Raw genomic sequence first — 21897 nt, forward strand, 5'->3', positions numbered from 1 at the left:
AAACACACACACGGGTAAAAGAAAAAAAAAGGCAGCTCCTTATCTCTATTATTGGATGTGTGATGAGTATCTGACACTTGAGCTCAGAAGTCGGCTCCACAGGTTCTCTCTGACCATTCCTCGCCACATCAGTTCAAGGGACCAATTCAATACAAGACGGACCACTCAATAGAGCAAACTGAGAGCTCTGAGTAAAAAATATAAAAGAAAATACAAAAGGCACAGATAGGGGAAAGCAATAGATATAGATTGCCGTATTTCAGAGGAATTCTGTGCGGGCAAGTCATTTTGTGGGCGCTTGAAAGAAGAGTGAATGTTTGATTGGTGTGTGTGCTGTGGCTGTGGAGAGTCTGTAAAAAAAAAGGAGCTGAAAAGGAAGATTTTTAGCTGCAGGTCTTAAAGATGAATGGTGGAAGTAAGCACGTCAGAGTCAGCCGCGCATAAATACCGGTTTGTTTGTTTTGTTGTTAAATCAGCTACAATATTTGTCTTTGCTAACCCCTAATGTTAGATATTTGCTAAGTGTCACATGCATTATGTTAGAGATGAATGCCTTGCTTCTTAGACTGACTAATAATTATAGCCGCTTCTGTTCGCTGCTGATACATGAGTAAGCTTTTAGCATTAAGGCGTTTGTGGTATAAGCTGACATTTATTTAACCTCGTTATCTGCGTGTCACAGTTGCCCGTGTAATTGAGTGATTGACTGTCTGTGAAATTAATTCACGTTCCTTTTGTGCAGGGACATATCGGCGTGTCAGCGTGTGTGTGTATATGCACGTATCTAGTGTCAGCGTGTGTACGGTGAACTTTGCCAGTCTGATGTTAGCAGACAGTTCCTTATTATTAAAATACTTGTCTGTCACTCATCCACTTTGTATGGAAAATATTTGTCACAGGGCTATAATTAAACTTGAAACTGCTGGGGGAAGTTTTGTCTTAGCGTCTTTTAGAATTTGTATTTTCATACAAGAAATATATCAAGTGACAAAGCAAATGACTTGACTTCATGTGATCATATTATATTATACACAGCATACTGCAAGTTACACATAATTGTTTCACAGGCATCGACACTTCTGCATGCTTTGTTGTAAAGGTTTAGAAGTATTATGTGCAAATAAAGAGATTTTGTAGTGTTTCCGCAGAAAATATGTCCTTTGTAACCGGCACAGCATATTGTAGTTGTCATATTCTTGTTAATACTGATGCATCAGTGCACTGGTGGCATTTTGCAGTTCTGTTAGTGGGCTATAATAACAGTACATGAAGTTAAGTATTTAGTACAACCTAATGTAGGTGTTGGAGGGAACCGTGAGACGTTTAGTGGCGTGGGGGGGGGGCAGGAAAAAAGCAGTTCCAGTAAGTAATCTGTTGTTCCGTTAAATTGAGGTTTGTTTGTGAAACAATGGGTAATTTGGTTTATTTGAGCTTCAAGCTATTTAAAATAAGAAAACATCTGAGGAGATTATGGGAGAAAGCAATCTCTGAAGAACCCACAGATCCTCCAATGTTTATTATGTAACAAACATTCACCAACAAAACAGGGAACAGCACCAGAATCTGTTAGAAGACTTGCAAATATGGGAAAAAGAAAATACACAATATACACATAGCGAAACCAGGGACGTTCAGAGTATGTCGACATTTAGATTTTGATTCCCACAGAACTATGGTGTGTATTAAGGGTATAGCTGCACAGAATGCTGGCCTCGCTAAATGTCACAGATTGTCTCACTTTGATTCTTCGCCCCTTGAGGACACCTTTAGTGTCAAACGGTCGTGGCAGATTAGATTGACTTCGCGTCCCGTCTCGGCTCCGACCTCCATATGTCTGTGCGTGCGTGAGCCACCCTCCGGGGAGGAAACACTATCGAGATGTAACAAGGGGAGGAGAAGAGGAAGAGAGAGAAAGAGAACCGAGCGACCGCAGTGGAAGGATCAGCAGGGGAAGTGAAAGCTGGTGCTTTAAATGTGGAGTGGACACTCTATTGATGTGAGAAAAACCCATGAAACTAATACACTCACTTTCCACTTTAGGTACACCTGTTCAATTGCTTGTTAACACAAGTAGCTAATCAGCCAATCACGTGGCTGCAATTCAATGCATTTATTCATGTAGAGGGGATCAAGATAACTTGCTGAAGTTCAAACTGAGCATCAGAACGGGGAAGAAAGGGGATGTAAATGACTTTGAACGTGGTATGGTTGTTGGTGCCAGACTGGTCTGAGTATTTCAGAAACTGCTGATCTACTAGGATTTTTTCTCACAACCATCTCTAGGGTTTAAAGAGAATGGTCCAAAAAAGAGAAAATATCCAGTGAGCAGCAGTTGTGTGGATGAAAATGCCTTGTTGATGTGAGAGGTCAGAGGAGAATGGGCAGACTGTTTGGAGATGATAGAAAGGCAACAGTAACTCAAATAACCACTCGTTACAACCAAGGAATGCAGAACACTGTCTCTGAACGCACAGCATGTTGAACCTGAAAGAAGATGGGCTCCTGTCCGCTAAGAACAGGAAACTGAGACTGCAGTTCACACAGGCTCACCAAAATTAGATGACAGAAGATCGCCACAATCTATCTGAGTATTGCTGCTGACCATGTCCATCCCTTTATGACCACAGTGTACCCATCTTCCACCAGGATAATGCACCATGTCACAAAGCTCATATCATCTCAACAATGACTTCACTGTACTCCAATGGCCTCCACAGTCACTGGATCTCAATCCAATAGTGCACTTTTGGGATGTGGTGGAGCTTCACGTCAAAGATGTTCTGCAGCAACTATGTGATGGTATTATGTCAATCTCTGTCAAAATCTCTGAGGAATGTTTCCGACACCTTGTTGAAAGTATGCCACGAAGAATTAAGGCAGTTCTGAAGGAAAAAGGGAGTCTAACCTTTTACTAGCAAGCTGTACCTAATAAAGTGGCCAGTGATGGAGCATGCAGTTCTCTTCATGTTAGGTGTATGTAAAAAAAAAAAGAAAGAATAGAGAATGTAAAGACAATAAAAAAAACAAGGGACACTAAATGTTTCTTAGAGTACTAACCATAAAAAGCAATATTCTTTCAGGCACTTTATCTTCATTTTGTGCTTGGATGCTACTGTTTTGGAAAAATTCGACAAGCGAGGCTTGTGGGGAAGTTAGTAATGATTCAGACTCAGTGATCACTTTTGTTGGTATGTTTGCAAATACCGTACAGAAGGAGACATACACATAGTATGAAACTGAATGTGGGTGTTTGTAGCCCATGCACATGTTGGTTTCCTAGCTGATAACCGCTGTAAAGGTACTTTCCCCCACTTACGTCATACTTCTGCACAGAATGGAGGTGAAAAGGTCGGAGGAACTGTTGCGAAAGACGTCTGCAGTCTGCACATAGAGTTTTAACGTATTGTTATGCTTATTATACTTGTTATAAACTCATGTGGTTTGAAAGGTCACACAACTAAATGCAGACAGCATACATGAGAGAAGTAAAAATAAAAGTCTGATTTTACCTTAGAACTTGAAACCACACCAGTGATGTGAAAATCCATAGCCTGCCTGTCCTTGCTTGTATTTTAATTTCACAAGAAACAAAGCTAAGAAAATCCCGCAAAGAATGACTAAAAATGACTGATTCATGCCGACTGGAACTGAAACACTACTTCTAGTGAGCCAAGCAGCAAATGTTGCAACAGAGCACCTTTCCTACACAAATGCCATCTGATTCTGTCTTAAGATGCCCTTTCAGTGTTTCTCTTGTTAGCAGAACAGTTTGAAGTGTTGCAGAAACATCTGTAGGTGAAATCCTGGTTGATATTTGGAGGGCTGCTATAGTGGAGACATGTCTCAATGTAGCTTGACTCCTCCGAATGGGGCCGTGTGGCTATCATTAAATGGTTACTTTTGCTTTAAGATTCAACAAATACTTCCTGGAAATGAAACAGGAAGTGACCTGCCAAACAAAAAGATTTCCAGTATCTTCTGTGTCTGACCTACAGTATACTGCAGCCAGACACCACGGGGAGCTCAGTCTATGTTGAAAGACGTTACTACTGCCTTATGGAACACTTGCTTAGGTGAGATGTTGCATTATATCTTGTTGACTTTGCTACTGGCAAGATATTTCAATGCTTCAATATTCAATACCATTTGGGCTGGTATCAGCAATACAGATCCGATCTGATACTTTGTGCAATACACTACAATATGTCGGACAAATTAAAAAAAAAAAAAAAAAAAAAAAAGTAGTGTATTTCAAAGCATAGTTTTGTAAAGAAGCTATGCTAAGACATCAGAGCCTTGTTTACTATATAGCCGAGCTAACACAACAACGGAAGAGGACGAAATCATGCAAACAATAATAAGTGCATTAAAATAAGTTATTGTTTAATTACTGAGAGCTACTATACAAATGAAACGTATTCTGTGTTGTGTTGCTCTGTTGCTCAACCTGAGGTGTTTCACAACGTTTGTTGTGTTGTAGTTTAATTACGTTCCTCTGTCTTCCTGTTACATAAAACTCCAATGACGAAAGTATCAAAAGTATTGACATTTTGATTTGAGAATTTTAGAGCATATAGATCTGGTATTGGAGGTATCGATATTTAAGTATCAATCCGCACGTTGCTACTTTTTACCTGAACTTTTTTTTTTAATCATTTCAGATAGGTGTAAAAACCAAAAAAACTAACAAAAAAAAAAAAAAACAGGTATTTATATCTTCCTACTTTCAGGTTGGTAGACAGTGTTGTGTAATCAGTCAGTCTGTTCACTCCCACTCGCCAGACTAAAAAGGTTAGAGCTGTGTATCACAGGCAGTATGTGGTGACAGTTGCTGGATGGCTATTTGTGACAGAGTCAAGGGTGAAAATCTGTCAGAGCTATGAACACCTTAGAAGGGACTGGGCCTCATATTGATGTCGATTGAATCCAATCTGAGGTGTCAGAGTGAGTGACTGCAGGGCTTCAGAATTCCACCTTAAATCTTCCTGAAGAGTAGATCTATAGGGCGAGGGTATTATCCACAAGCAGAGCTCTAGACGAGCCAATCATTGCCTTTCCTTTTGATGGCAGTAGTTTGTCGTGTTTGAAAAATAGCCAGATGAATTGGGGTTTTTTTTAAAACCTAGTAGTAAAATGTTAACGTTTAATGTGTTATTTATTTGAAGTAAATGGTACATTTGTGAAAATACCCATTTCCCCTCTGTCTTCATCTATGAGGTGGCACTCTCACCACACAGTGCACGTCACTGTGGACTGCCACACTGCAAACATATTGCAGATTAGATAAAGAGACAGCGACAAATTGCTTCATAGCGTATATTGTACAGTCAGATGTCCCCGTGTGTGTTATCTGTGTGTGCTTGAGGCGATAAAGTAGTAAAATGAGTTAAAGGGGCTTCCTGTAAATGCATAAATATCAGCATTTACTGGGCAGATGAAGAAGTATACATGTATGTCACGATGAGGTTTGCTCATCCCTGTGTCTGAAACATATTTCATAACTGTTCCACATAATAATAATAAAAAAAGAAAGAGTAAAGTTTAACTCTTTCTCTTGAGGCTTGTTTTACCTTTTAGCTAGGTCGGGTTATATTTTCAGTTTTTATTCAGGCTTTTTTTGCTGACTTTTTTTCCTGACCAGAGGCCTTTTTTCTGTCTAAGACTCACAGTAGTAACCCATGAATAAATTTTGTCTCAGTCCTCTTGAAGGTTTGAGTGTTATGACTTCCCAGAAATATATCTTGTGTTTGGCATAATATTTTACATAACACTGGTTTAAAAAGAAAAGAACATCGAGACTCAGGATCAGGATCAGTCTATCATCAGATGGTTTAACATAAACTGTGCAACACGTGCTGTACCCAGGAGACGAATCCAAGTAACCTTGGTCATCTCCAGACTTTTCCTTTAGAGTCATCATCGGGTCAGAGTTGTCTTATCCTGTGAGCTATTGCAACACTTGCTGATGGAACGGAAGAAAGTTTGATATTCATGCAGCTCAGACAATGAATCCTCTCGACTGTCCTTTTTTTATCCTCCACCTTGAACCACAAATTTTGAACGGCTGACAGTTAATGTGCACACATATTTGGTGCATGACCAAGTCATCCATCTTCTCCTTCTGCTGCTGCTGGTGTTCTACATGAACTGATTAAATTGCCCAGTAATTCCACTGTGTGCCCACGCAGCTTCGGGTTCTCCATCCCACCAGAAATCCTCAGTTTTTTGCTTATTTGGTTTATTAGTACGGGTTAAATGTTTTCCCATGTTTATTTAGTTAAATCTGCAGCTGGTGGGTTTGCTTTTAGTTATTGGGTTTACTATTACTTGCGGCCCCTGCCCACAGCTGAGTTTCGATGTAATGTTTGTTCTGTTTTTTTTTTTTTTTTTTTTTTGTATATTTGTATTTGGTTTCAGTCATTGAGTTAGTTATTACGTTCAGTCTTTTCTGTTGCTGTGTATGTGCGTGGGTGTGAGTGCTGTGTGTGTGTGTGTCCCACTACAAGCGGTATTATATCGTTTCTTTATTTTCAAGGACAGGGGCTGCCTGCGAAGTTAAGTTTTTGCCCTGTTCCTGCCTTTTGTTTATTTTCTACTGCAATTAAGAGTGGTTCATTATTTTAGGTCAACCTGTGATAATGTACTTCTTCAGTAAAAACCTTCTTTTTTAAACGGCTTTTTGCATTTGTATTTTGACAGAACTATTTATTGACGTTCATATTTGACAACCCTGATCCATTTTTAATTTGGTTCTCAGTAGGGCTTTGAAATTGCTGAAATGTAAAATGCAATATAAATAAAAAATTATTATTATTATTATTTTATTATTAGATATAATTTATTACTATTTGTTTTCTTGCAGGGTTTCTGTAGATGTGGTGATAATTCTCAGTCTATTGATCATAGCTAATTTAAGGACAGCAATCCCAATCTTTTGTTCTCCCCTCCCTAAACCTGTTGCCAGTCACTGTGCCTGATTATCTGTGTGTTTGACCTGCATGCTGCATCACTACACGATCTCTTGTCACAGCCTCCTGGATGGTTACCCCCTTTATCCATCTGGGCCATGACGCATGCTTGCTACGGCATAAAAGTCCAACTCCCAGTCCTGGTTTTTCTTCTGTTTTCAAGACGGCACATAGAGGGCTTAATCGATCCACTAGATACAATGAAACAAACTTTGCCTCATGCTGGTCAGTAAATTTGCTGCTCATGGCACACTGCTGGGTTTAAAGCTTTGTTTTCCCCATTTGGCTGCAAGGCAGGTTGTCCCATACTGTGATTATTCATCATAACACAAACAACTGGGAGAGGTCATTCATGCGTAAAAATAATATTTGGTGTTTTCTGTCAATAATTTGCATGAAAAAATAGTTTTATTGTGTGTGTTTTCCAGGTGACAACAGCAACCGATGTGAACCTTTGTCAACTTGACTTCTCCTCTGATGTACAGAATAATGTCCCATCACAGTTGGTTTTGTGAAGGAAATACTCATTTCTTATTTCATAGCCATAAATTTCAGGAACAAATGCCAAGTCACTATCTCCAGCACTGACATACTAACAACAATAATGGGTTAATAACACTTATGTTTGTATTCATTCATTAATAAAGGATGGATCTATTTTGACACAAATTGAGGTAAAAGAAAAGCCTTAAAACACTTTAAAAACATCAATTATTGAACTGAACAAATAAAACGTAGACATCTCTGACCTTTTTCTTGAAAGACAGCAACCCCTTATTGCAAAGCACTGAGGAGAAGAGAAGGTTACGAGCGAAAGCGGTTTTGGGACTCCCAGGTCCTCCAGAGCAAATTTCAGCTGCCAGGCATGACAAAAGAAGAGCTGTAAAGGTCCTCTCCAAGCAGAATAGATGGATCAACAGACAAATGAATGGATACTGTAGTACCACAAGGGATAGCAGATTAGGTTTGAGGTGTAGATTTATAATACCAGCGAGCCCCTCATCTCAGTGAACTATCAGTGATTCCTCCATCCTGCATTGCCCTCTTGTGGATTTCATTTTCCTTCTGCTTCATTCATCCTTCATCTTTCATTTCATTTATGTTGAGTAGGGTTAATAAACTGTCTAGTACTATTAGTAAGGTAATGTTTTCTTGACCGGCCAAGGAGCCAAATGCGGTGTGCACCATTTACTCAATAAAGTCAATAAAGAGTTAAACAGATAAAAATTTAATTTTAGTGTAGAATATTTGAATGAAAAATCTTTAGCACACTTGACATCAGAAAAAAAGTGTGTGGTGCAAACAATTAATTAATGTATGCATTATAAAACAGTACAACATAAATACCATAACATTAAAATGTATATTTTTTCATACAACAAAAAGCAAACAAAGATTTCAATATTATAAATCACCTTCTGAATATAAACTAAATGACAAAGGTTTAAATCACCAAATATCTCTGGTGATATCTCCAGTGGGTAAACACCATCCAATCTCTATCAAGCCGTTTGCAAGTCTTCGAGGCACCTGCCCTCCACCCATCCCTCTGTGGAGAAATGTTTCACTGTGTGTTCTGTCCATTTAGGACATGGTTTGGCACCTTGGGCTTAGACACACTGCAACGGCCAAGCTTTAAGCATGATACCATTGACATACATGGTATGCGTGCCAAACAAAGATTTCAATATTAGAAATCACTTTCTGAATATGAAGTAACAGAAAGAGATTTAATATATGTTGATTCTGTAAATTTCAGGGCATAGTACTTTCTAAACGACAGAGGTTTAAATGGCCACAAAAAAGTTCTCTTCAAAACTAGGTAGTACCCTTTCCCACTGTTTGATAGTGGAAACAATCAAAGAAAGTTGGGTCACAAGAGGTTAATATAAAACGACAATTTTATATAAGGCACACATAACTATAAATGAAATAAGTAAAAGAAAATAATCATCTAAATCAGTGTTCTGGATTAATGAGAGTTGAATCTGATCCAAAAATGCCAGGGTCACATGCAGAACTGTAAAAACAACATGCAAAATAAAGCACTGTGGCATTCAGGTGAAGTTAGAGTCTGGAAATTTAAAGTACCACAAATTCCAGGCTCAATGAATACAATTTCTTAGCCACTCTGTCTGGTGAGGAGGGCCTCGTTCAGACTGTCTAAGGCCTCCTCCTGAGTAATATTCCTCCACTCTTCAGGAATCTTTACTTTCTCCTGGTTGAAGGCATTGGAGAACCTCTCGCCAAACCTTGCCAACACATACCTGTAAATGAAAGAATATTTTGTGAATTTGCTTCAGGATTAATAATAATTAGCACAGTTATTTGCAAAGTCTTAATAGACAACACAGTACCTCCAGTAAGCAGAGGCCTTTTGGCAGTTTGGGTCATCGGGGGAAATGCTCCAGTCTGGGTAGAGAGAATGGAGGTCCTGGCATTTCATGGATATATCCTGAGTTGTGTTTTCTGGGCCAGTGATACAGGACAGAGAAGAGGAGTCATTAGGCAGCAAGCCTTTGGGTCGATGTAGCAAGGCCTTGTGAACCACATGTCCCATCTCCTCCTCCTCACAAGGGGCTCCGCACAGAGGACATTTCTTGTCACATCCCTTCACTCTGTTAAAAAGGCAGTCGTGGGGCTGATCTGGAAGGTACTCAAGAAGCTGACTGATATCGACATTCTGGGAAAACTCCTGGAAAAGATCCAGTCTCATTGTTGCCAGTAACTCCATTAAATGTTTCACAAAACAATCCCATTCTGTGGTGATACTGAATAGTGGTCCAGTCAGAGACTCTCTGTTGACATCAACATCCCCATCACTCTGTAAAGTGAGACACACACTCTCAAGCAGTGGTTTTGTATCTCTCAGCACTCCATTGGTACCTTCTGCTGCTTGGCTCACAGCTGCTGAAATCTTTCCGACAATTTCGCCAAGCCTCTGCTGCCTCTGTTTACCCAAATTTGTTGATTCAGAGAGGTGATCCACCACCGTGTCCTGGATCTTTTTCAGTCTAAAGTTGTCATAGGAAAGCAAATATTCCAAAAAGCTTTCAAATTGGTCATCTTTAATCAGCTCCTCCAGCAAGCTTTGGTGGAAAGCTCGTGGGGACTGATACTGTTGAGCTTTGGCCTGGATCTCATCCACAATGAGCATCCCCAGGGGTTTATGGATGTAGTCCAAAACTGTGGGTTTGATGACCATGGAGCTGAAGGCTTGGGCCACCCTCTGGCACTGGTCTCTCTTCCTGAAGTTGTAGATAAACTCCGCTGAGTACATATCCTTTCTCGTAGTAATCCATCTCAAAAGTTCTCTATCTTTAGCATAGCGGTCATGAAGTTTTTGGAAGTCTTTGCATGCATTGGCACAGAGATGAACTTTCAGATCGACTTCAAAGGCTGATTTGATTTCCATGGGTTTCTCCTTCAAAGCTTTTTCAACATTTTCTAAAAGTTCGGTAATGTAACTGTCGGAGAAATCTGCTGGTAAGCTACATTTATCTTCCACAAACTGATTGTATTCTTCTATGATTTTGTATGCCAACTGTTGAGCTTCTAATCTCTGTTGTCTATTGTTGTCTTCAAACATGTGTTTTAATCTGCTGCGGTATCCAAAATGCTCATCATAAACTTGGAATTTGGATGTCTGGGTTTGGCCAATGTCTTCAAGCTTTTTAATGTGTTTTTGGTGGCCACAGCTGATTAGATTCTGTTTCAGAACCTCTGTCACTCTTGCAGTAATATCTTCTGTTTCAGAAGGCCTGAAGTCAAAGTTGGACAATGTCTTACTCCACACACCCTCAAACTCCTCTTCCAGCTCCGTGTCTTGTAAGAGCATTTTAGTTGCCTTGCTTGTTTCTGCCAGTGCATACAACTTGGACTCTTGTTCTTCATCCAGCAAGGTCTCAAATTTTTTCATCTGTGAGGAAGAACAATGGCTCTCATTGACTGTCTCCAACCTTTGTAGTATTGCTTCAGTCACTCTATCCTGGAGGCTGTCCATATAACACAGTAGGACTGGCCTGAATGTTTCTGTGTTGCTTTTAAGAGCAGCATCTTTTGCCAAATAGGCCTCAAGTTTTGACCTGACTTTGCTCACCCCAGCTTTTACTTCTTCTCTAGCTTCATTCTTCAGTTCACTCAGATACTCATTTTGGGTTGCAGCATCCAAAGCTTTTGCCTTCTCAGCAAAAATTTTCTGTGTTGCCCCCATTAGCCAGTTTTCTGTGTTTTCCAGGAAACTATCCTCCCACTGGGAAAATTCTGTGCATAACAGAGAAAATGCTAAAGCTATGTCAGTATTTTGAAGGCTAATGGAGAATGAATCTGCTTTCACTGAATCCCAAACATCAGACAGATGTTTCATAAATTCAGGCAGGCCTGAAGCTTTGGGATTATCTGCACACACTTTCAAAGCCCCAAACAGGTTTTCCTTAAGTTTTAAGATAGCCTTACTGTACTGTGTATCAACTGGTTCTGAGAGGGATGTAATGGACCAAGGCCAATTGACACAGGTGACGCAGCTTGTGGTTTTTGGATAATGGTTTTCATCACTGGTAGTTTCTCCATCCTTAGTCTCAGTCTGAAGCATATTGGAAACCCGCTTTAGCTGTGAGACTTGCAAAATGCTGTTGAGTCCTTCATCCTGGGACAGGAGTTGGCAAACAGGCACATTTCCACATTCTTTGGTGCGAAGGAGAGCATTGACCATAACAGTGAAGTTTGTTTCAAACTCATAACCACCATGTGAAGAAATGTTCTGAAGTAAAATATCACTCACTCCTGCTGCAACAGTGGCCATCTCATTGTCGTGGAGGAGTGTATTGCTTTCGCTGTCTTGTGGGAATGAGCAGAGACCTTCTACATCAATTAACAACAGGAAATCACACTCCATGTCCTTTCGAAGATTATCAGGAAGACACAGAACAATCATGTACAGACCTCGAGTGGATCTTTTTCTCCCTTCAGGGAATGTCACTCCAAATAATGTTGAAAGAACCTCAGCATTCCTGGAATGATGCACACCAAGGTTTGTCAGCACTCGAGTCCTGCACTGTTCTTGAGGTAGGCGGCGTTTGAGCTCTGCAAAGACACAACCCAGCCAGCTGGTGGGGATATTAGAGGATTCTCCATCCATTAATTCAAGTGGAATCCCATAGAGAAGAAGGTCGGCAGCTAAGCTAGGAAAACGCAACACATTGTGGCTCCCACTGCCTGGGCTGATGTGTGTTAGCTCAAAAATCAGGCCCATTTCACGCAAAAAGTGCTCAAGACCCAATGAGGAGGGGTCAGGTTCAAGCATCTGTGAACATGTAGGTACCTGTTCTTCTAACGAATCGTCTCTGTACATTTGTTGTTCGCTTGAAGAAGTCAAGTCTGGTTCATCTAGCTGTTGCCCTTGGTGGCAAAAAGTGCCATTTTCTCCAGATTCTAAATTCTGACTCTCAGAGGCTGGATGTGAAATCCTCTCTTGAAAACAGACATTGTCTTCAATAATTTCTTCACCCTTTTCATTTGATGCCCCATTTAGCAACTCGTGTTCTCTCCGTGGTTCTGTGTTCTCTTCTGTAGATGGTAAAATATTCTGTAACTCTTGGCTGATTTCACATTGTTGCTCAGAACCTTGCAGTTCTGTATTTGCAGGCTGCTCTTCAGTTTCCTCCTCAAGTGATGAATCTGTGCAGAAACTATCACTGTCATCTAGGTTTTCAACCTCATCCAAATGTTCAGGCATGCCATTTTCTCTTTCTGTCTGCAGATTTGTGACCAGCTCTTGTGGACTGTTTTGTTTTTCAGTTTGCATTTGCCGAAGCCTCAGTTTGAGCCAACTAAGGAAGTAAGTCCTCTCTGCTTTATCTGTCGTGTAAAGAGCATCAGTGAAGATTTTCATAGCTGAGGTCATCCTGTAACTGCATAACTCGGCCATGATGTCTTTCTTTTCTGTTTGCAGTTGGGTATCTGATTCCTTTCCTTCTTTTTTCTGTTTACTCTCCTCTTTTTCTAGTTCTGCCAGTTTTCTCCACAAAACCCCCTGCAAAGGAAGCTGTCTCAGTCTGAACTCAGAAGATCCCTCATCTAAACCTTTCAACATGTCCTCCACTGTAGCCATAGCCTTTTTACAGACAGCGCCTTCATCCACATTTAGGCCTAACTCCAGTGCTATTTTTTCTGCAGCCTCAAGTGTAACAGGTTTCAGTCTGTCTGGTAACAGGTTTTTCAGGGTATCACACAAATTATACGCCAGTTCCTCCTCACTCAAACCATTCCATGGAAGCACAGATCCTTCAGGAAGTCCCATGTGCCCTTCAAGGTTCTGACCAACAAAACCCACAACTCTTTTCTCATTAACCTCTGTGTCTGAAAGGTCAATCAATATGAGCTTGCTTGCCATGTCTTTGCAGGATACAAGAAGCTGTTTGTCTTTCTCCCTGAGATCACCACAGAAAATAACCAGAGCTGAGGATGCTTGACATAGAAGACGGAAACACATCTCATGGGCACTGGCATCTCCTCGTAGATTAGAGATGACCACAGGGACAGGGAAAATATCTTTGGTGATATCTCCAGTGGGTAAACACCATCTAATCTCTACTAAGCCATTTGCAAGTCTTCGAGGCACCTGCCCTCCACCCACCCCCCTGTGGAGAAATGTTTCATTGTGTGGTCTGAGTCCATTTAGGACATGATTTAGCACCTTGGACTTAGATACACTGCAATGGCCAAGCTTTACGCATGATACCATTGACATGCATGTACTTGCCAAATCCCCCTCTTCGACTCTATAATTTTTTTCTGGAGAGTGGGACATCCACTGGCTCACAACACCTCTTAAAGGCCAAAGAAGGAAGCGACTGGGTTCCTCCGGATCTGTGTTTGGAAGGACCAGAGGCACAGCAAACTGACACTGCACCATGCGCATAGCCATCTCCTGCTGAAGGAAAGTGTTGGCAGACATATAGACACCTGTAACTAGATCAAGGGGGTTGACGATACACTGGCTGTCTCCTTCAAAACCAATGGGTGTCTCCTCAGGTGAGGTGTTGTCATTGTTAGGAACATCACATGGAGGTTGACAGAAAGGACTCCGAGCATCTTGATCAAGCAGCCAAAGACGTTGTAGGAAAGCTTTCGGTAAATCCTTGGGCTCTAGAGGAGTTCCAATCTCCAGAGTCCAAGTACTGATGTCTAAGATAGATGCTGGGTCCAGTGGTGCATCCAGGCCGAGCTTACGTAGGATCTCTGTCTGTGCATTGTCCTTTGCAGGTTCTGGTTTGACAAAAACACAGCAATCATTTAGGCTGTGTACGAGCTACACTTTTATCTCACTAGGTTGGCTTTTAGATAGTATTAGAAATAGTTGTATCTTAGTTTTAAATTAGCTTTCTTCACATCTACATAAGAGTGAGATCTCTGGCAAGGTGTTAACCATGTTTCTATAGGCTAGAAGGACAAGCCAAACACCTTCTTTGGCAACCACTGTGTGAAGCTCGGAAGGGATAAGGATTTAGTGGGTTGCAAATGCCAGCCTCGCCACTAGATGCCACTAAATCCTACACACAGGACTAGTGGTTCAAAATGTTATGTATAAGTTACATTTTATAAGAATTGAACGTAATGTATAACAACACTTGACTTTTAAATTATATAAAATATTCTGTACGATTTTCACATCTTTTCGAATTTCCAAACCTATGTTGATGTTCCATTAACAAAAGCACATATTCTCTGAAACTAATTACTCATTTCATTTCAGCTCAGGATGGAGGATCTTGGCTAAATCTGAAATAAAAACAGCAATAGTTCCCTTAAACCGGCCTACCCTTGGTGCCCCTTGAATTTATACTTCCTGCCATCTACCCAATTTTCATTAATGAGTAAACACATTAAAACGTTCAGTAAATTCAAGCACATCTCCCTTGCTATTAAAGGTTTAGCTCACTTTGTTTCCAAAGCCAGAACAGTCACCGGAGAATTTTGTAGCTGTCAGGCCGAATTAAATTCTGCATTCCTTAATGGTATAAACAGACCTCACAGGACATGACGTGACGCATTAGCCAATATTTTTTCTTGTAATTGTTCTGCACACAATTGCCATTATTAGTCACATTGTTTTACTTTGGTAGTTGAGATATAGGGGAAGCGCAGACACATTTGTTAGGGTATAAAACCCTGGTTGCCGCAGCAACATTTCCCAAGGTGCTGCTGATTTGTCTGGAGAACTGCAAACGTCATTATCAGAAACAACAAAATACCTAGTCATATTTCCCTTTTTAGCTCAGATTGCCCTTTAGATATCACACTTTTTTTTTTTTTTACCACTAATGTTAATTAAAGGTATGTCTTCTTGTGAAAAAACACATTTCTTTGTTCTGTGTAGTGTTACTAGCCATAAATTGGTATAAATAAGTCAGTTTTTCTTTTAAAGTAAATCATGCTGACGCCATAACTTCTAAAAAAAAAAAAAAAAAAAAAAACAAGGAAAGAAACATACTTTTTTTCTTGCTGCTCAGCTTCTTGGAAAGTTTGACTGACATGATGAATCTTGCTGAGTGACTCTGCTTTCTGCTTTAGATATGTTTTTCTTCCCTGGCCAGCCACATCATCAGCAGTGAGGTGAATTTACTGGAACCCTGTGAGTAAAAATAAACATTACATTACATTACATAGACCATGCAGTACAACATAGGCACAAGTATCTTTGGCCTAATACCAAACTGCAAATGTGAAAACCTACGATAAAGAGAATATGTGTTCTCTCAGAGAATGGCTCAATGCGGGAAGAACGGAGAAAGACTGGTCTGTTTTGACTTCTGTCTTCCTGAATTGCTTCACTGAAGCATAACTCTCTCTGTTTCATTTTGCTTTTCACAACGCGATAAAATCCGATCTGTGACAAACGAAACATGATATGCTGATTTAACAGCCCCTCCTCAGATCAGCAAACTGTCAGAAAGATAAAGCACACCTGATAGCTCAACACCGAAGCAAATACCTTTATAGTTCGGCAATTTCACAGCTTAAAGTTCTGTGACAAAATGGATTTTTGTTTAGATTTGTGTTTGGTTATACTGTCCAGTTGTGAGCACTTCGATATTGTACTGTAGGACATATGGCTGGTATAATTAAGGAAGACATTAAAATGTAATTGGTATAGCTTACCATAAAATACATCAGTTCCGATCTACAGAAGTCGTATAGTAGACATAAACACTCTAATGTAATTGTGGTGGTTAGATGGAAAATTGAGCTCTGTGGTTGGTAACACTAAGTAAGTACAAATGAATTAGCCTGAGCATTTGTAAGAAAGTCAGCAATTAATTTAGCAAGCAATCAGTTCTGATCAATGTTGACTAATTATTACACACTTGTATAATGCCGCGCACTGCAGTTTAATTTGTAGCTATTTTGTATTTCAACAATATCTTCTACGAATCTCATGCAAAAAATACAAATGAATAATAAGATTATTGTCCGCTCAGACTGATAATCTTGTATTTTATTTGCTAACTGAACCTGCTGTTCTCAGAGCTGCCTAAATGCAATGCAATCGCTCCTCAAAGACAAAAAGCAATATATCATTGTAACATTAGTAATGTCCTTACCTATTCCATCTCATAGAATTGCTCTGTAAAGGAAGTCCATCAAATGTGATCAGTTTCAACTCAGGAGAGCTCTTATACCTGTCTGCTCAGTGATAACACACATTCTTGCTCTTCCACAAGTACAAAATGGCCATTTATCATTCACACCCACCACCGCCCACAGTGAGGAACACATAGCCAAGAGTAAACAAATGCCACTGGTGATTATGTGAGAATTCTTCACATTACAAACTTGATGCTCAGTCTCGATAGCGGTGTTGAGTGTCATTCAGCAGACAAGTGAAACACACGCGCAGACGCTTGCCCAGAGGATTATCATTGGTCTGGAGGCTTCAGAGGCAAGGCTCCAGACAATGACGCACACACACCCCTTAGTCATGTGTGATCTTTCGGATATAGGTCTATCTGATTATGATAAGGAAATAACTGGCATACTGATGCTCCCCTATATTCATAGAAAGCCGGTTCTGCTCGCTACGACCTGGACTCTGTAGCCTTATGCAGGAGTTCTTTTCCTAGAAACCTGTGTGGTACAACTTGTGTCGTAACAGTTTTACTCTGGCGATCGCATCTTAAGATGTATTTGGTCATGTTCCATTATACAGAAAAGCAAATGGCTCCAAGGTTTAAGAGTGAACAGATGATCAACAGATACAGTCACACTGTGCAACGTTGATGACGACAAACGGCAACAATTCCTCTCTGCTCAGATGCTGCAGGATTAAAAAGAATAATCAATGTGATTTTGTCCTTTTTTCCTGTATCTCGTTCTACCTGTCTAAAATTGTCCCAGAATCACAAAAGAGGTAATTGATGTAGCCTAAGGTATAATTTTAGAAAACCTAGCATGCATATTTTTCAAAATAGAAATCAGAAACTTGTACATGGTCTCCTGGGGTGAAAGGGACCGGCCTTCAATGTCAGTGGTCACTTCCGAAGCTCTCTAAGCCATGTTAGAATTCAGCAGCCAACTTCTTCTCAGTGCTATCAGAAGGTGTACCCTCCCTGCCACCATGTCCTTTATGGACTTGTTTGGGTGATAGGGCCCAGGGTAGCGGATGACTGCACAGACTAGTGCTGACCTTTTGTCAGACAATGCTGACTTGTAATTTTTAAATAACTGAAAACCGAAGTACAACAAACGTTATTAACTTTTATGCACAGTGCACAGAGCTTTCTGCCTATGGCTACAAACGTATTGAAAATCGTCATCAGTCAATTAGATGTCAATCTGAAAAACAGACGTTCATTTTTTCTCCTACCCTTCTCCTACCAAAATCTACAGTATATGTGGGTAAATCTCTCTAGGTCTATAAGTTGTAGGTTACGTTGATGGTCCAAGTTAAAACCGATGAGACAGCATTTGGGTCTTTGGATTGTGGAAAAATCCCTCTGATTGATTGATTTAGGTTTGTTTAGAGGCAGAGGCTCTGGACTAATCTTATTAACAACCCAAGCAGCATTTATTAATGGATTACCTGTGTTATTTAAAACTTTTTTTATTTTTTTTATTTACTTTTATATAACAAATCAGACAGACTCACAGACAGACAGATAAACAGGCAGGCAGGTAGACAGAAAGACAGACAGACAGACAGACCGAGGGGCATCTGGAAGTTGACCGTAATTAAAAGAACATCATTACCAAGTAAATAGGATAAAAGGCCACCTAATTATGGCCCTGTTAAGACTAATTAATTGTAGATAAAACTTAAAAAAAAAAAAAACATTAGTTATTCTGTATTAATGCCACTCAAAGAATGCCTTGTTGCGCAAGCTACAACAAGAAGAATAAAGGTATTTATAATAAATAATAAATTATCAAAAAGGTTTATTTTTCAGTCCTACAAAAAACAAAGCTTATCTGCTGCAACTCCTGGAAAGGCGCAGGCACACCTGAGGGATAAATGGTGTGCAGAGGAAAAGATTACTGCTCCTCTATTTCTGTCGTGCAAAGCTCTTTAGTAGTCTTACCCTCGTGTGTCCGGGACTGTGAGAATCAGTCGTGTGTGTTTGCGTGTACCTGAGTGACTCGTGTGAGTGGACAGTCTCGACGCTGTGTTCAGCTGAGCAGCCCTTGCTGCATTACATCCCTGATTGCCCGGGCTGATGCTCGTGTGGACTTAACTTTCCTTCAGCGGGGCAGAAGAAAGCAATTGGAAACCGAGGAGAACATTAAGGATTACTAGAGACTCTAAAAGAATAGTGGTCAAGATGTTGGTCACCATGCTGACAGCGATGTACATGATGGTCAGAGTTGTAGAATCGGTAAGCTGACTTTAATGATGAATGGCTTACACACAGGACTGTTGATTTATCAGGCTATCAGGATTTTACAGTTTAGTTTGTGAGTAAAGTGTCTAGTTCTCTGCTAAAAAATGTTTGTTGGGAGGTGTGTGGCCTTATAATCTAGCCATCGTTGTGTCTCATACTTACCCAAAGGGTTGTCTGCTTTGAACAAGTATAAGATGAGCAGCTTCCAAATGCAACCTTGTAGTGTGCAGCATTGAGGCTAGTGTTTAAAATAACTGCTTGCACCACAGTGAAAAACAGGCGGTTAAGCGTAGAGGGTAGTGGGTAATGCAGTCATGCTTGATGACTACTTTCAACCACACATCTGCACATCTAAACCATTTTTTTTTTTTTTTCAATCATTATTATTTTTTTTACTTTCAGATAGCAGTAAGATTTGCACGACAACAGGAGCCTCTGCCTTATATGGTGTCTCAGCCTTTGCCTTGGCAGGTGCATTCTGTGTCGCACAGTCGGAGGAGCAGCAAAGCTGACGAGGTTAGTTGAACTCAGTGGGGGGGAAGTGCGGTAGCTTACCAAGACAAACGATTTCTTACACAGAAAACCGTCTCATCCTGCATACGGCACACGGCATTCTGCACACGAGTTATGCTCTTTAGCCACATCTTTCGTTCTTTGTCACAGAGTGTCACTGCTTTCACAGGAACATTGGTGGTAAACAAGTCGCTCATTTCTGCAATTCAAAAGTCCCCTGCTTGAGTGGATGGAATACCTGCTTATTAATTAAATTCTCTCATCTCCTGTTGGAGAAAGGCGGAGCATGTGGAAAGTTCAGCAGTCACTCTTGACTCAGCATGTGAGGGTTAAAGCTGGTAAAGCTCTGACGTCTTTAGAGGAGGACTGCACATACAAGCAGAAGAATGTGATTTATAGATCGGAGGCCTTTTGGCTAGTTGGACATTATTCAACAAATTGTTGCACCTATCAACACTACCCACAATGTCATGGTTATGTCATTATTCCTCAGGCTTTTACTACAGATTCACCAACAAAGATGCAACATGCAGCAGTCCAAAGTGACCCCCCCCCCCCCCCCCCCCCCCCCCCCGCATATACAACAGTCCAGTTTAGCTGCCTGTAGGTTTCTTGCGCTTTTTTTTTTCAAGGTTACGTCTGACCACAAACACAGGAAGACATGCAGCTAATGCGCTAATGCAGAAAGGAGGAATTCGGCGGTTAGCCGAGAGCACAGTTACTGAGATGAGAAGAAGAGAGAACGCACAGACGGAAAAAGAAGAAGCGGGGACGTGACAAAATGGACGAAGAGGCAGAGAAACCAGCCGCAGCTTAAATTCAATTTAACTTCTTTGGTCAAAGCAGAGAGTAGACCTCACTAACAAGGTCACTGAGCAGGTGTGCGGGATTGAATGAGGGCACATAGCCAAACTGGCGGGTAAGCATGCTAAGCTGGTCCGGTCCTCAGCCGCTGGTTCCCCTGCCATTGCTCTGCTTGAGCTGTAATCCTAATCAAGGGGATTTGTGTTTGAGGTCATTATTCTAACTGCAGATAGAAAGGACACACACACACACAGGTGCAGTCTCACATGTACGTTGCACATTTGTCCCTTACGTGCAGCACATTCTGTACAGTTTGAGAAGCTGACAAAAGCACACGAGTGACTATCTGCATGAGTCTGATTTTCTGCTGTCAGAGGTATGTGAACAATGCCTCAGCTAAGTTCCAGATCTGTCACACTGATAAATCTCGGCCTTGATCAGTAACTGACGCCAGTGTGTGTGGGCGTGTGCGTGTGTGGGCGTGTGTGTGTGTTGGCCTCTTCTAACACACAGCTTTTCACTTTTTATTTGCAGTTTGATGGCCTCAGAAGGAACAGCATAGGCGTGTATAGAAAGAGTAAGTATCCCGGTTACATTTCTAAGTGAAACGCAGGCTATTTTTCCGAGTTTGATTTGAATGACTATGAAATCCAACTGAATTAAACCTTGATCAGAAAAATAGCCCGCTTGAAGAGAGGCTAATGTGCAAACTGTGTGTTTGAACTCAATCATTGCTACAGAGTATGTCTACATGGCTATTACCTCAGCCTCTCTGGCTATACCATGTGTCCTGTCGTGCTCAGACTCCAATGCCAGCAATGGGACATGCACCGCGCACGCCGCGCCCCCGCTCAGCCCCGTTGAAGTCGAGAAGGCCGCCTCCACCATCCAGAGCCACTTCAGGAAGTTCCAAGAAAAGAAACAGAAGAACGGCAAGTAGACGGACAAAGAGGGACGGTGGTGATACAGGTGCAGCGAGTCTGACAGACAGCAGGAAGCAGGTGGATCCACCAAAGGCTACATGAACTCTGTGCTGACATACAAACGCACCTGTACACTCATACGCAACTGTACATAAATTCAAAGTTAGTAGCACTCACAGGGTCAGTGCCGCATAATATGAAAATACCATACAGCAATAGCCTACATCTCAAACACTGCTTGTATTGCCCTATTTAAACTTTCATGTGGTTGTATTGTTCATCTCCAGTTAATAGTTTTGATGTGTTTGCTGTGATGGCTGACTGTGTGCGACGGAGTGTGTGCTGTAATGTTTAAATGACCATTATTTTAAGTATATAAACATGGAAAACAAACAATAAAATCCTGTCTCAACTTTCTGGTCCTTTCAGAAGCCATCATGTCAAAATTTCAGGAAACAATTTCAATAAATTAATGGGGACTGGGGACTTTTCGCTGCAGCACATTGCCCTCAAGTGTTCTGATTGACTCATGAACCACACTAACTGAATGACGACAGGCTTTAAAAGCCACCATGCATGTTGCTGCCGTTTTCTTTCTTTCTTTTTTTTTAATAATACTTTAATTTTATATATGAAGACATAGTGCTCAAATTCGAATAAATTCATCATTTATTAATTCATTCATTAGTCAAAGATAATGAACCATCACATCACAAAAAGACAAACAACAGCCAGCAACTAAGCAAAACTGGCATGGGGGAAAGTACATTTTAATATAAAAACCTGCTGATTTGAGAGAATTGATAAGAGCTG

General features: G+C 40.7%; 2 protein-coding genes across 4 annotated transcripts; one reads left to right on the forward strand and one right to left on the reverse strand.

The window, feature by feature from the left end:
• Positions 1–8175: 8175 nt before the first annotated feature.
• Positions 8176–15597, reverse strand: si:dkey-202l22.6 (interferon-induced very large GTPase 1). Its single transcript, XM_047594886.1, has 3 exons — positions 15460–15597; positions 9326–14234; positions 8176–9235 (listed from the first exon to the last, which is right to left on the reverse strand). Exons 1-3 carry the CDS (start codon positions 15500–15502, stop codon positions 9091–9093), a joined length of 5097 nt encoding a protein of 1698 aa, XP_047450842.1. The 5' UTR covers positions 15503–15597; the 3' UTR covers positions 8176–9090.
• On the forward strand, positions 15461–21500 carry LOC125013941. Of its 3 annotated transcripts, none has more exons than XM_047594905.1 (4): positions 15461–15600; positions 19247–19360; positions 20696–20738; positions 20902–21500. In XM_047594905.1, exons 2-4 carry the CDS (start codon positions 19289–19291, stop codon positions 21099–21101), a joined length of 315 nt encoding a protein of 104 aa, XP_047450861.1. In that variant the 5' UTR covers positions 15461–15600; positions 19247–19288; the 3' UTR covers positions 21102–21500. The 3 variants fall into 3 exon arrangements, with proteins under 3 accessions (XP_047450861.1, XP_047450859.1, XP_047450860.1); XM_047594903.1 differs by lacking the exon at positions 15461–15600 and adding an exon at positions 18518–18838; XM_047594904.1 differs by lacking the exon at positions 15461–15600 and adding an exon at positions 18538–18838 and having other exon boundaries at positions 20965–21500.
• Positions 21501–21897: the final 397 nt, after the last annotated feature.

Source organism: Mugil cephalus, chromosome 9 (genome assembly GCF_022458985.1).
Source record: "Mugil cephalus isolate CIBA_MC_2020 chromosome 9, CIBA_Mcephalus_1.1, whole genome shotgun sequence".
NCBI classification, from domain to species: Eukaryota; Metazoa; Chordata; class Actinopteri; order Mugiliformes; family Mugilidae; genus Mugil; species Mugil cephalus.

Coding starts and splice junctions, on each gene's coding strand:
- LOC125013941 (XM_047594903.1), top strand. CDS start 18,785: ATGTTGGTCACCATGCTGACAGCGATGTACATGATGGTCAGAGTTGTA. Junction 18,839..19,246: donor TGGTCAGAGTTGTAGAATCG/GTAAGCTGACTT, acceptor TTTTACTTTCAG/ATAGCAGTAAGATTTGCACG. Junction 19,361..20,695: donor GGAGCAGCAAAGCTGACGAG/GTTAGTTGAACT, acceptor TTTTATTTGCAG/TTTGATGGCCTCAGAAGGAA.
- si:dkey-202l22.6 (XM_047594886.1), bottom strand. CDS start 15,502: ATGTCAGTCAAACTTTCCAAGAAGCTGAGCAGCAAGAAAAAAA. Junction 14,235..15,459: donor GCTGAGCAGCAAGAAAAAAA/GTATGTTTCTTT, acceptor TTGTCAAACCAG/AACCTGCAAAGGACAATGCA. Junction 9,236..9,325: donor AAGGCCTCTGCTTACTGGAG/GTACTGTGTTGT, acceptor TTTCATTTACAG/GTATGTGTTGGCAAGGTTTG.